Below are 14,922 nucleotides of genomic sequence, written 5' to 3'. Positions count from 1 at the left end.
AGGAATGTTCTAGAGGCAGAGCGGAGCCCATGCCGGGCATCTATGAGGCCGAGAGCAGCGGAGGTAGACGAGGGGTGTCTGCGGGGCCACCTGGAAGGACTGACCTTCTCTGGTACTTTGTGACTCCTGGGAAGGTATTATTTATTCAAAACTTGATATTGCATTATACATCAAAGTGTAGCTTCCCAGCTCCAGGCTCGGGTGAACCCCGGGGACAGTTCACCAGACTCCTCGACCACCTGCTGTGTACATGGCAGCCGCTGCCCCATTTCTAATCTCCATCAGCGCGGGCTTGTCCCCCTCGTGAGGAGGTGACGTGGCCACGGCGTGTGGCCGTTTCTCCAGCCAGAGCCTCCCGGCCGGCACCGGAAGAAGCAGAGAGCAGACCGGGGTGGTGTGGCCAGGCTGGGGGCGGCTCTGGGCCACGGCTTCCCGGGAGTGTTTGGGGATGGTGTCAGAAAGATGGAGGCTGTGGGAAAAAATTAATTGTGGCGATTGTCTCAGCTGTCCCTGGGCTTGTCACGGTGATGCTGATAAAATCAAATAAGCTGGGAGTGAGGGTGAGCTGCCGGTGTGAGAAATAGTCCTGCTCGGCGGCGGGGAGCGAGGTGCCGCAGGGTTGGCTCATTATCAAGACGCATTGTTGCCGGCTCTGGGAGGATGTTGGTGAGCAGAAGCAGGGTCGCCCCGACCAGCCCGCGAGGTGCTTGAAAATATTTAAAAGGGGAAAGCGAAGAAGGATGGAGCTGCGTGTTCCTGCGCCCGGGAAGCGGGCAGGCTGGTTAGGAGCTGGCTTGAGTCAGATGGGCGTATTTCCAGCAGAAAAATGTGCTTGAGATTTAAACAAAAGGAGAAGAAACCAGACCAGGGAGAGTTGAGCGCAGAAGCTTCCCAGAGTTAAGTAAAATACGTCTTGATTAGAGCAAGTACAGAAGTAGGAGCGCGAGCTGCCGTCCCCCTCCCGAGGCCCACGGCCCTCTCAGCACCTGCTTCCTGCGTCCGGGGGTAATTTATGTTCTATTTTAAAATCCAAAGGGGCGGTTTTAGTTAATTTTTAACTTAAAAAAATTTTGAAAAATTATTTAGCTGTTCACAAGGAAATCGCGTCCTTCTGTTTTAGTCTGAGGACAGTGTCTGTCGTTCCCAAGATGTCTTTACTTATTAACCTGACCCGTGAGACAGGGATCTTGTCTGTTTGTCTGCTGAGGAATTCTCATGCCTGACACGTGACATCCTTAGCAGAAGTCACGTAGTAAGCGAACCTGCCCAGGGCTAGGGACTCCGGGTCGGGATTGGTTTCGGCCTTTGGAGAACGTGCGTTCCTGCAGCTCCTCGGTGTCTGCCCCAGAGAGTGAAAACTCACATCATGCAGACACCTGATCTGGATGTTCGTGGCAGCTTTATTCCCAGTTGCCAAAACTCAGAAGCACTCAAGACCTCCCTCCTAGGTGCGTGGATAAAGTGCGCCCGTGCGCCCGTTCAGACCGTGGAATGTGACCCAGCAGGGACATGGAAGGAGCTCTCAAGCCATGAGAGGCAGAGGGACCGTCAGTGCTTGTTAGGAAGTGACGGAAACCGATCTGGAAGGACCTACAAACTGCCTGATCCAGCTCCATGACACCTAGAAAAGGCAAAACTGGAGACATGAAAAGATCAGCGGAGGCAGGGGTGAGGGGAGGAGGGATGGGCCGGTGGCGCACAGAGGGCTGGAGGGCAGTGAGGCTGGTTCCAGGATGGGGCCGTCATTACCCCCTTGTCGGCCCCGCGGTGCACACACGGCACCGAGAACAAGCCCTGGGGCTGCTGCAGGCTCTGGGTGGGAGGACGGTCCTGTGGCTTCAGGGGTCTCGGGTCTCTGTAAGCCCCTGTGCTGGGAAGTGGCCGAGGGAATGTGGGCACCGGCTGCCAGCCTGGCCCCCTCCCCTGCCCGCCCACCCTCCTCTTCCTTCCTACTCTAAGGTCATGTCTGAAGTCACACTGTGCACCCAACACACACACACACGTGCATGCACACACACGTACACGCTTCCTCACCCCAGGGGACATTGTCTAATGGATCTCTCGTGGCCGAAATACCGACCCTGACTCCTCAAAGGCAGCTGGTAAATATTAAATTGAGAGACTCATGAGCACTTTTCCAGATTTGAAAGACGTCGAGGTAGACCCGGAGCAGGTCCAGTTACTAGCTGTGCACATTTCCACAGAGGTGGACTTATTAGCGAGCAGGCTGGTTGCCTCAAAGTAAAAGAACCCCTTTTTCTAGTGGGAGGGAGATGAAATAAAATGAAACCTTATGCATCCAAGTGACCGCCGTTCCTTTTATCCTGCACTTGGGCGCCGGAGGGCGGAGGAGCCCACGGCCAGCGCCGGCCGCCCCGCCCAGAGCCTGCACCTCTCTGTTCTGGGAACTAGACACAGGGTCCGACAACAAAGCCCTTCCCTGTCTCTGGATTCCCACCTTCCTCCGTGGCTCCAGGGCTCTGGCTACAAGCACGGGCTGCCCGAGAGCCTCCGGGCCAGGGCGTCGTGTGCGGTGGGACACGGCCGTGGGGCGGCAAGGCTCTGGCCAGAGAGACTTGGGCTGAGTGTGGTGGGTGGGAGCGGGGGTTGAAGCTGAGAACTGACGGCCTAAGGTCCCCAGGGCCCTTCAGCAGTTTGGGGTTCAGCCCTTTATCTCCCTCTTGTTGCCTTTTCACCAAAGATGCCGGGGGAGGGCCCCCACGTGCTCACTCTCGGTCCTCTCTCGAGGCCACAGGCGCTCCTCAGCACACGTCCCCCATCCTCCCCGAGGAGCAGCGTTTACACACAGGTCCTGGAGCACCGTAGCTTCCGTCTGGACAGCGTGGCAACTGGGCCTTTCTTAAAACTTCCGCTAAGTGGGGAAAGGGTGGGGCAGGGCCAGGTCCACGGGGAGTCTGGCCTGGTGGCTCTGGTTCGAGTGGAATTCCGCAGCAGGCAGGTGGGTGCAGCTCAGTTCTGCAGGTGTGACTGCTGTGCCCGAGGGTGGCCTGGGCCTCGGCAGTGTGAGGAAATGGGTGTCACCGGCGGGAGCGCCTGTGGTAGCCGGTCGCTGTTGGCCCAGCAGCAGGTGACAATTTTTTCAAAAATGACCTCAGTCTCAGAGTAGGGGTCTGCAGACTTTGCCTGGACCCAAAAAGCTGGGCAGAGGTCACCAGGCCCACGTAGGTCAGGCAGGGGTGGAGGGCCAGGCCAGCTTCTCCGGCCCGGGGGCTGTGGGCCTATCTCTGCTGTCACCTGGGACAGGGGGAAGCGCCGTTGGGGTGATGGGGACGAGCTTCCAGGGCAGGGCCCCTCACCGACCCATGAGGGTGGCCCAGACCTGCTGGCAGTGCCCACCGCCAGCCCCGCGTCCACGCGCAGCTCCTCACCCCTGCTTGTTCCGAGCCGGCGTGTCTAGAGAACACTGAGGACCTGGCACTTGTCTTTTGCGCTCATCGCCCTCTCCTGCCTGCCCCAAGCGTCGGGGCCACGCGCGGGCGGGGTGGGGTGGGGGAGGGTCGCCTCGCGCTGCGTCTTCTGTGTCAGGCTGGTGGCCGCAGGGCTGGCTGGACTCGTCTCCCCCCTCAGGCTTCGTGCTGGGAACCCCGTGGCTGACGACGCCGTTTCCCGCTCAGCCTCACGCTGCCCCGCATGCCCCGAAGCTCTGTTCTGCCCGGATTCTAAGGTCCGGGGTTTGCACCCTCCTCTGTGGACACGCAGCGAGGGTGGAAACCGCGGCCTCCCGGAGGTGCCTGGGCCGGCCGGGGCGGGGCAGCCCCTGTGGGCGCCACTGCCTCCCTGAGCCTCAGGTTTTAAACTGCGCCTGTGCTTGTCTTCCAGGGTGAACGGCTCCTTCTACGAGCTCTTACAAGTGGACTTCGGGATCGACAACAGCAGTGGCCTGGCGGGGGCCCAGCAGATCACCTGGCAGGTGGAGTACCCGGCGGAGGACACGTCGAGCGAGCTGGTGGTGGCTGAGATCTTTGTCAGCCCGACGTCCTATGTGGGCATCGTCCCCCTGGCCATGGTGAGAAGTTGGGGCTCCGGAGCCAGGAACCAAGGGGGTTTTCTCTGGGTGCTTTTGCTATTCGAGGAACACGCCGCTTCCTGCAGCCTGTCCTCCTGGCGCGCCCGGCCCCTGCACTGAAGCGAGGGAAACGCACTTAAACCACACTTTATTTACCCACTTGCCCTCAGGGCTCCTTGGAAACTAATTAGGATCTGCTGTGTAAATCCTTTTTCATCCGCGCATATTTCGGAAGGGTTTCCCGGGAACCGCGCCCTGTGTAGTCTTCATCCGAGCCGGTGTCCGGCCAGGGCTGTGCTGAGCAAAGCTGGTCTGGCTGCAGCGCCCGCGGGGACTGTGTGCTGAGGGGTCGGCCCCTGGGCCCCGTCTCCTCCCTGCACAGGCCCAGGCCGCGTGGGGATGGGCAGACCTTCAGTGCAGACGGAGCCTGAGGCTTGCTGGGAACGGACTCCCCGTGTGTCGATCCTGGCCTAGACAGGACCCCGTGTCTCCTCCGCGTGACTCGGGGGCCTGAGAACGGGTCCTGGATGAGGCTGTGTGGTTGGGGTTGGGGGATGAGCCCATGGGATGCACGTCCTTGTGGCCTTGCTCACTGCAAGCCCTGCTGTGCCTGTGTGGGGCTGAAGTGTGGGGACCCACACTCTGGGATTCTGGGGTGACCCGTGGGTGCGTCTACCTTCCCTGCTCAGGCTCAGTACTGGGGATCATGAGGTCCTTGCAAAGAACCCCTCCAGCTACGGCTAACCCCGCAGTCCCGCTTCTGTGTCCCCCACTCCTGTCTGCGCCCCAAACGCCTTTCCTCGCGTCTCCCGTACTGGACGCTCCTCTGCGAGTTCGTGCTCCCCATGGTCCCCGGGTTGGTGGGAGTCGAGCAGGGTGGCCTGGGCCGAGGCTGGCGGGGCTGCACTCCCCACAGCTGCCTTGGCTGCTTCCAGGCCCTTTCCAGAGGGCAGCCTGCGGGCAGGGCTCTGCCCGTTTCTTCTGTCTTTAAAAAAAAGGTCGACATGGAGCGTCTAGCACGTCACACCTGGTGCTTATATGTGCGGTAAATGGCCAGCTGGCGCCCCTAACGAGCTCGCTGCCCGGGCTGACGCAGGGGCAGCGGAGACAGACCCCTCAGACGGGTCTCTGGAGCGGCAGGGGCAGTGCTGCTGGTGGGAAGCCGAGCTTGTGCAGGGCTGGGGACAGCTGTTCCCTGGGAGGCAGCACGCCAGGGGCCTTGCTCCCCAGCACTCAGCATGGATGCTGAGGAAAGCAGCAGGAGCCCCACCTGGGGCAGCCACCCTGCCCGGGAGCCTGCAGACAGGGCGCTGGGATCAGATGGCAAAGCCCGTCCTTCCAAAGTGTGTCTCCAGCGCCCCCTACGACAGAGGAAACATATTAAGGGCCCATCTCTGTTTTCACAGAGCAGGTGATGATGGGTGAATTGGGAGCTGGGCAGCCATCAGTCGGTAGCCAGGATCACCACGTCTCCCTCCACCCCAGGGCACTGCAGCTCCTTGGAGGGAAGGTCCAGCAGATGCTTCTGCTCCCCAGGCGTCTTCTCGGGCCCTGGCATTGTGCCCAGGGCACAGGACTTGCTCAGCCAAGGCATGACGAGTGTATCTGCCAGCAGAACCTGTCGCTGGCTGCCCAGCTCTCACTTTTGCACTTTTTTCTCTTTTTGCTGCAACAAATCGCCACAAGCTTGATGGCTTAAAACAGCAGCTGACAGCCTGGTGGCCAGCGTCTGGAATGGTTTCCTGGGGCTAACATCCCGGGGCGAGCAGGTAGCCTTTCTTCCGGGGGCCCAGGGTGGCCCCGCATGGTCTTGTCCAGCTCCTGCAGGCCTCGGTATTCACGGCTCCACGCCCCTCAGACCTCGGCTGCCCCACAGCCTCCTGCCCCCTTCCCACCAAGGACGCTTATGACGACACGGGGTCCACCTGAGGCCCAGGATCTCATCCCCACCTCAAGATCCTTAACTTTCCCTTTTGTTGTGTAAAGCGACACGTTCCCAGGGCTGGGGATCAGGACGTCTGTGGGGGGCCTTGTTTCCCTCCCGGCTTGCTTTGTGCATGGCCCCATTTCGGGGTTCTTCAGACCTGCCCCTCTTCCATGGCATTTTCCTTCACCCCCACCCCGGCTGCTGCCCTAGGGTCTCTCTGGACATTACTGTCAACCCTGCCACTCCCCCCACCACATCTCAGCTCAGCGGGGACCCCACCCGCTGTCGTGGACGCACTGTGCACCCTGATTTCCCAGTGGGGCCCACAGTAGAAGTGCCTTTTAGCTTGTATTCACAGCTTTCCCTGGGGGGATGTGGGCTGCCATGCCCAGCTGGTTGGCTCCGTGATCAAACCCCACCCTACTCTGCCCCCGGGGCTCAGAGAGCAGGCGAGGGCAGAGCCAGGCGCCCCTCAGGAGTCCCAGGCTCCCCTTTGCCTTGGCTGCTTGCGCGGAATCCCAAGCAGGAACCCTCTTGTCCACTGTGCAGGGGCGCCGCGTGCCCCAGGGAGGTCTGCCCGCCCAGACCGCAGCTGCCTACTAGCCTGTGGCCTCGGCAAGGCACTGACACTTGTCGAGACCCAGTTTCCTTATCTGTTAGAACCAGGCTGCCCGCCTCCGCTGCGTCGGGGCTACCAGCTGTCACAGATGGGGTCAGCCCCTGCGCCTGCACCTAGGTGCCTCCGTCGCCGTCCCACAGTCTGCTCAGGTGCGGGAGGGTGTGTCTGTTGGCTCTGGGCGGCGGCCGAGCAGGTCAGTCTCGGGGTGGCTGTCTCATTGGGCTCCTCCCGGAGGGATGGGCTCATGGTGAGTCAGGTGCGGCTGGGAGACAGGACCTGGTGGTTTGGGCCTCACCTGTGACGGGCAGGCGTGGAAAGCCACGGCTGGGCGGCCTGTCAGCAGTCTGCGCCCTGGCGAGTCTCATAGCGCCCTCCGAGAAGGGGCCGCCCGCCCTGGGTTTCCACTCCAGACCCATTCAGAACTTCGCTGTCTAGTGGTGTGCCCCCGTAGTGTCAGCCGTGGTCCAGACTTTTGGATCGTTCACCGGCCTCTCCTTCCAGAAGGTGAGTGTGCGGCAGGCCTGAGGGCTGGGGAGAGGCTGCAGGGAAGGAAGTCAGGGTGGAGGCTGATGCACTAGTGCAGGCAGGAGGGCTTGCAAAAGGACAGAAGCCATGGTGATGCTCCCGCCCATCTGTCCATCCATCCACCCACCCACCCGTCTGTCCATCTGTCCACCTATCCACCCACCTGTCCATTCACCCACACACCCACCCATCCATTCATTGACCAATCCATCCACCCACCTAGCCTGCCTACCTGCCTGCCTGCCTCCCCCCCCCATCTAGTCAGTTGCGACACGACAAGCATGTGTTTAGCCCACTAAGCGCCAGCTAAGCGCCAGCTCCACTACTGTTTGGTAAATGGAAGGGGAGAAAATAGAGCTGATGGGGATTTGGAGTTGCGATCACCAGGCCTTGGAAACCATTTGTGTCTAATATTTCCATTTCTGCACAGCGGCACAGATGGTCAAAGCCTTCACAAATCCCGCCTTACAAAGGGCAGTCTAAAAACAGGAGTGTCGCAACCCAGGGCCAGCTGATGTTTTCTGTTTCATCTTTAAATTCTAAAATGTAAAAGGCGGCCCTGCGCTGTCCCTCCTTGGCTGAGAGCTCTCCCTGAGCCCCGTGGCGGCTTATCTTTCTCCCCTCCCCCTCTCCTGTTCACTTCTCTGGTTTTCTGGCCAATTATGGGGCTTTGAGCTTTCAGGTTTATTTCCACGGGTAGCTTGGAGTTTAGGGCTGCAGCCCACTGCTCCCCAGCAATGCTCACAATTGAAAGGCTCAGCTCTGCACATACAGATAAAAAACACATCAGCTTCCAGAAAGGCTGGACTCAAATAACGAACAGAACACACTTGGCGAGTTTCTAGGCAACTGGGCACGCGGGCTCAGCACAGGAGAAAGAAGAGAGAAGCAGATTTCTTCTTAGCTGCATTGGCTTGAGACTTGGCATGGCCCGGCAGCTGGATGTTTACAGCAAGTGAGGGGCTGGAGCCCAGAGGGGCCCCTCCACAGGCCCCCAGGAAGGTACCTTCCGTCTAGGGCACGCCTGGGCCGGCCTGGCTTTGAGCTGCCTCTGGGAGCGGGCGCGATGGTGCTGGCTCCAGGCCACGTGCTCAGCAGGAATGGGCCTGGGGTTGGACGAGACAGGTGGGGGAGGCGGGGGGGACGACCCTGCTGAAAGGCCTTCACCTCTTGCTCCCGTCCTCACTGTGCGCTCTCGGCTGCTGCCGGCAGCGGACGTGCCATCAAAGACTTGTGTCTGGAGGGCTGGCCTGCTGGGGGACGCGCCCCGCATGCCAGCACTGAGGATGGCGGCGTGGCGGCTTCACGCTGCTGCTTCAGCCTTAGCGGGGAAGGTCATGGAAACGACAAGCCAGAGCCCTTGCTGGCAAATAGCTTCGGCCCCTCTGGCCTGGTCAGTGGGGGGGGGGGGGGCGCCCTTCTCCCCACAGAGGGGCGCTTAGGGACAGGCAAGCGGCCTCCGCGCAGCCCCCACCATTCCCTCACCTCTCTGGCCTAGGGCGCGTCTGCCTGGGGCCCCGCCATGCAGTCTGCACAGGGAGGTGCCGGTCCTCCCCGAGGGTGCAAGGGACAGGTGTGCACAGTGTTTGTCTGTCATACATGTGCTGGGAATGTTCGGGCCTCTTGCTCAGTGTGCCCCCCGCCCTCCGCACCAGCTGGGCGTCAGCCCCACCTGACAGAGCATCAGGAACGTGCCTGGACTCTTTCTCTCTTTTGCTTTGCTTATTGCAGAGTCCAGCACTTTCTCTCTAAATTGCTTCAATTTTACAAATTGCCAAGAAGGTGTTTTTTGATGGGTTTGAACTCGGGCAACAGTCTCCGGGCGCCCGCTAGATGGCGCTAACAGACCAGCTGTGGACACACTTATCCTGCACACCTGTCCCTAGAAGCCCTGCTGCACACCTGTCTCCAAGGCTCTCTGTACACCTGTCCCCAGGCTCCCTGTACACCTGTTCTCGAGGCTACTTGCACACCTGTCTCTTGAAGCCTCCCTGCACACCTGTCCCCAAAGCCCTTTGCACACCTGTCCCCTGAATTCTCCCTGCATACACCTGTCCCCTGAAGTCTCGCTGCATTCCTGTCCCCAAGTCCCCTTGCACACCTGTCACCTGAAGTCTCCCTGCACACCTGTCTCCAGGTTCCCAGCACACCTGTCCTGAAGGTCCCTGCACACCTGTCTCTGGTCCACTCTTTTCCCTGATTACCTGACTGCTCCTCACGCTCCTTGCCCACCCGGACCCCCGATTTCTCCAAATTGTGAGACCTGCAGTCTCCCTCCTGAGCTCCTCCCAGCCCTCAGCACCCATGTGACCGCACCTGCTGGCTTCCAGGGGCCTGGCCTCCTCCGCTGTCCACCTGGGGCTGGTAGACTTCAACACGGGATTTTCCTCAAAAGACTTTGTTGCTTTTTATTTAGAAAGATGCATTCATTATAATCATTCTATTTTTTTTGAAGATTTATTTATTTATACATGCACTGGGTACAGTCAGAAGCGCGGGAGGGTGAGAGAATTCACCAGAGCCAGAGCGGGGAGCAGAGCAGGCAGAAGGACCGAAGTACACTGCTGAGGGGAGCAGCGGGCGGCAGGAGAGGTCTGCGACACGTGGGACCCTCGCCGGTGGCGAGGCCCACCTCCTCTCCAGCTCTTCACTTGCACAGATGCTCCATGGCCACAAACTGCGGGTGTGGGCCCCCCGCCCAGTGGGGCTGTCGTGTAGGGGGGCTTTGCTCTCCATGGGGCGTGAGCACAGAGGGGGCCCGTGGTCGCCCCAAGGGCGGGCAGGGAATCTCCACGCTTCTCAGCGGCACTGTGACCCCCAAACCACTCCAGAAGGGCTCCCAGAAGCAGCCGAGGGGCCCGCCCGCCGCTGCCCACTGCATGCACCCTGCGCCGTCTCCTCGTGCGGGGCCGCAGGGCCCCGTTGGGTGGCCCTGGCCCCAGCCAAGTGCCTGCCCTGCGCCCTGGCCCCACGCCCTAGCCCCATGCCCTGGCCCTGTGCCCTGGCCCCAAGCGCCCTCGGTCACCAGGTGGGCCGAGTCCGGCCTGGTCCCGGGAGGGGCGGCACCGGTGGGCCTGGTTCCCGCACCAGCGAGCTTAGGGCCGTGGGCAGAGGGCCCCTCTGGTGGGCCCCAGGGTCACAGGGCAGGCCTGGAGCCCATCACGGCCCAGAGCAGCCCGCTGATGGGCAGGTGGCTCGGCCCTGCGGCGAGGACAGGTGCGGGTCAGGGGCCAAGTTCCCAGCGAGGATGAGCTCAGTCAGTGCGCATCTGGCTGCGGCTTCTCCCACTGCCCGTGTCCCTTCCCGAGTCCCTCCGCGCCTCGACGACGCTCCACAGACGCCTCCGCCACACAGAAATGTGGACGTGAGAGCCACTCGGGCCCACGAGCGCCACGCTGTCTGAGCCGCCGGCCGAGGGGCTTCCCTGCTGTCGTCACGCCTCACCTGCCCGCTCGGGGCGGCGCGACGCCTACCTGAAGCATCGAGTGAAGATGTGGACGTTTTTCTCTGTCTAGCAATAGGATTAGCTCAGGCCAAATATTCTAGAACAGCTTCTCCCCCGCCCCCAGGGAGTTTGCGGGAGTTTATGTGTGGCCGCGGCACACCCAAAGGCGTGGCTCCATCAGTCCATAACTACTCTCGTTTCCTTCTCCTGGGGAGGCTGGCGGATGCCTGTGCACCCCATCTCCACTGGCAGCCCCCACCCCGCTGGCCTGAACGGGGCGTCAGACAACAGCTGTCTCAGGCCTTCACTTGTTTAGACCTTGCGTCCCGCCAGTGCCAGCACGTCACCGGAGCGGAGGGGATGGCTTCCTGCGCACGGCCGGCGCCTCTTCTCTCTTGGAAATAGGCAAGGCCATTTCCTGGCCACTTCCTTGAAACATAAGCAAATATAAACTGTGGAAGACCAGGGCGTGTAGATCGCTGAGCACGACGACATCTGCTTACAGGCAAGCGGCACCTGCTGTTGAGTTTTTTATGGAAATGGCAAACAGAACACCCATCGCGTTCCCAGAGCGTGAGAGCAGCAGGAGGGGGAGCTTTGCCCTCCGCGCAGGTGCACTTCTGCTGTTTTCCTGGTCACGGGAGGCTGGGGCTGCTCGATGGCGCCTTGCTTTACCCAGTTCCGGAAGCTGGCTTTTGCCCCTGGAGGATCCTTAATTAAGGATAAGTCAAGGGATCCTCCAGAGTTGATGGCAGACCCCTGATCCAACAAGGGGTGCTCTTAGGAGAAAAAGGAGTGGGGTTTAAGACACACAGGCACAGGGAGAAGCAGGGCAGTGGGATGTGAGGAAGCACAGGCAGAGATGGGAGGGATGTGGCCACAAGCCAAGGACGCCTGCTTTAATGTCCATGAAAAACACAGTCTACAACTTGGGAGCAACCCAGTGACTGTCTCAGGAAGCTTGTTGAGAAAACGGAAGGAGCAATTATGTGTAAAGGACTGAAACACATCTCTCCCCCAGCTCCCCCTGCCCCGCCACCCCTTCACCCTCTTGCTCCTCTTCCTCCATGAGCAGCAGCAGCAGCAGCAGCATCACTATCATCCTCTGATTCCATCTGTTCCCCTTTCTTAGGTTTGGGGTGCAGTGTGAGGGGCTGATTTAGAAAATCGGACAAGGAACCCCGGGTGCTTGAGCTGACACTCGGGGTTCTGAGTGTGACAGGATCCCTTGACATATGTTGGGTGGAGCCATTTTTGAGTGTGGGGTGAAGCTCACCTGTGGTCGTGCTGCCCGCTGTGGCCCAGCTCCTCTCCGCGACCCTCGCAAAGGCTGGCAGTGGGATTTCCCTCCGAGTCCCTTTATGAGCCTGCGCGGTGGCTCCTTGATCCTTTCCTGAAGGAAATTTTTAAAACACCCACTGTAATCGCCGCGTTTATTCAATTCTCATTTGCTCATCACATGCCGGCGCTATTCGAAGCTTTGTACCTAGATTGCCCATTTCATTTCCGTAAGTTCACTCCACAACAGGTGCTTTTACTGACCTCATATTTCAGATCAGGGAGCTTAGGCTCTGGGGAAGCACCTTGTGGCAGGTGCTGACAATGAACTTGAAGCAGTAGCTCGTAAGCCCAGCTGTCCACTGCCAGCTTCCCGGTGGACGCCCGCTCTGCCTGCCTCTGCAGGCGGGCCACCGTGTGCAAGGCCCGATGTCCTGAGACAAGAAGCAGGTGCGGCAGGTGTGCTTCTCCCTGCTAGGTGGTGGAAAGATGGCCGGAGTCGTGGGCACCCCTCGCTGCTTCAGGAAGGGGCCGGTAGAGCTGCAAGAAGCAGCCCTGACCTCGCCGAGTCAGGACCGGAGGCCGCAGCCACTCTCCTCCAGACTTCTGGCGACACTGGACGCGTAGAACACCCATGGCGGGTCATTCCGCTTGAGTCAGGTTTTCTGAAACTCAGATCCACTAACCGGCGTGGAGCCACGTGCGCGGCCCCGCCCCAGGCCCGGGAGCTGACCTGGCCTCTGCTCCCCGTACCCCAGGTGCCAGCCCAGAGCTGCGGTGGCCGTGGAGTCGCGAGCTCAGGCGGCCCGGGCCCTGCGGTGTCCGGTGTGATGAGAAGACAGGTTCAGCGTCTCCGAGTAGATCCGGAGTGAGCACTGGCGGGGATTTCCACGCCGGGCAGCCTGGGGCCGGGCTGGCCATCTGCCCCCCCGCGCCGACCCAAAGCCCTGAGTCCCTGAGGAAGACGTGCGGCTGGGCCGGGCCGGGGAGGGGGCGGGGCGCTGGGTCTGTAAGAGCAGAAGGCGCAGATGAGCCGGCGCTGGGAGAAGAACTTGGGGCCCTCACTGTGGGGCTCACCTGGGGGGGGCAGAGCGGGGAGGGCAAGGGTCAACCCTGCTGGACTTCAGCTTGAGAAAGCTGGAGCTTTCCAGGGGATTCATCCAGGAGAGGAACGATCTGAGTTGAAATAAAGACGCTCACTTGGGCCGCTGGCTCAGGGGCCGCAGGAAGGCGGGCGTGCGTGTGAGACGCGCCGCTGCGAGGGCGGGCGGCGGGGAGGGTAGGAGCTTGACAGACGGGGCCAGAAAGCCACGGGGTCCTCAGAGGACGAGAGAAACGAGCACGGTGTGGGCGTCGAGAACGACCCGGGCGTGGGGGGAGCCTGGGTGCTCGGAGGCCTGCGGGTGGCGCCGGGCCGCCCAGTTCTCCGTTCTCTGTGCTCTTGTCCTCCTAGTCCGTCCTTCTCAAACATCCTAATTGCGGTTCCACGCCAAGGCTCTGTTCTCCATGTTTGCGTGCTGTGGAAGCAGGTTGCCGCTCGCCAGTGAGCTGGGCTCTGGAAAAAATCAAAAAGACCCCTTGGCAGTGCAGAAGTGGTGCCTGCAGGCCTGGATGGGGGGCGTGGGGGAGGCGGGGACCTCGGGCGCTGGGACCCTGACCCGTGGCCCCTGGGGCCTGGGAAGCCTCGGCTGCTTCTCTCGTCCGGGATGGACCCAGCGGTCGGGGGTGTCCAGCTGCGGCCTCCGTGCGCTCGCCCCTCTGGGCTGTCTCAGATGGCGGGGCCGGGACGAAGGTGGGAGGTGGGGGGCCCTCGGGGGGCCCTCCCCTGCTCCCCCGCGCCCTTCCACCAGCGCCCTCTCTCCCCGCAGGACACGGAGGTGCTGAACACGGCCGTCCTCACGGGGAAGGTGGTCTCGGTGCCGGTCAAGGTCGTGGCCGTGGAGGAGGATGGGTCCGTGGTGGACGTGTCCCCGGCCGTGGAGTGCAGGTCTGCGGACGAGGACGTCATCAAGGTACCCGCCGCGTCCCCGCCCCGGCTCCTGTCCCAGACCTGGGTCCTGACCCGGCATCGCTGCTCAGGGCGGGGGCGGGGCGACCCGCTCAGGGGAGAGGGACTGATGGCAGGGCCCCCCGGGATCAGGAGCTGCTCCCTCCTGGCTATGGGGCCTCATCAGAGCCCTGAGCAGAGATTATTTCCTTCCTGTGCTCCGAGGACGAGCTTCCCCCGTGTGAGCAGTTCACTTGCTGCCTCGTCCACTCCGTCAGCTCGCCACGCCCAATAATGTCATCTCTTCAGTATATTTTCCTCAAATCCCTCACTTTTGCCAACTTAAATGCTAACTTAGCCTCATCACTAGAACCCGTGCACGCCTCCAGGGCCTGGCTGGCTGGTGCGCATAATGCCGCAGCGGTGCCAACCGGCTTGCAACGGACTCGGCAGGAGGCAGGAGCCTGGAGCCCAGAGTCAGCGCTGCCTCCCCCTCCCCCGGCGTGGAGAAGGGGCTGTATCACATCTGGGGAGCTGGGGTTCCAGGGAACTTGGGAGCTGAATTCCTTTGGCGGGGAGAGGGCTGGGGGCACAGGGATGTGAGTTTGGCGGGAGGAGGCGGGGCAGGCAGGGGACAGAGTTGGCAGAGGGCCGCCTGCGGTGCGGTGCGGGGGCCCTTGTCCACGTGTGGGGGGTGGGACCCTCCAGCAGTGGGGAGCCTGACGCAGACCGGGTCCAGGTTGTTGGGGTTCTTTGACCAGAGAAGCAGAACTGCTTGGGAAGAACAGTCGGTCCTGCTGTGGGGAAGAAGGAGCCGTAAGTTGGCTGCTAAAGTGGCCAGGCTGAAACAGCAAACAGAATTAGAATGGGCTCTGGCCACCCTGTGGGCAGAAACAATACGGGGCTAGTTTGGGGGTTGGTTTCAGCTTTGGGGGGCTGGTTTCACTAACTTTTTGTTAATATACATTAAAATGAATGACTATTAAGTTAAAAGATGACTGAATGAAAAGAATCCCTGCGCCACCTGGACTGAGTCTCACCAGGGGCCGCAGCTCGAAGTTGGGGAACCAGGTTCTCCTTTCTAATTAGCGTATCTACCACCCCCCATTCAGCC

General features: G+C 61.1%; 1 protein-coding gene across 1 annotated transcript in view; it reads left to right on the top strand.

Moving 5' to 3' along the window:
• Window positions 1-14,922, top strand: part of TMEM132B (transmembrane protein 132B) — a gene marked incomplete at both ends in the record, with an annotated part of 201,275 nt that overhangs the window by 175,017 nt on the left and 11,336 nt on the right. The window contains 2 exons of the mRNA XM_084253165.1: window positions 3,841-4,027; window positions 13,690-13,833. Coding sequence (XP_084109291.1) covers window positions 3,841-4,027; window positions 13,690-13,833 — 331 coding nt within the window. The remainder of the gene's footprint in view (window positions 1-3,840; window positions 4,028-13,689; window positions 13,834-14,922) is intronic.

Source organism: Talpa europaea (assembly GCF_964194135.1).
Source record: "Talpa europaea genome assembly, chromosome: 14".
NCBI lineage: Eukaryota > Metazoa > Chordata > Mammalia > Eulipotyphla > Talpidae > Talpa > Talpa europaea.
Note: the sequence above shows the minus strand (reverse complement) of the source record. Positions and strands in the feature narration are given on the sequence as shown.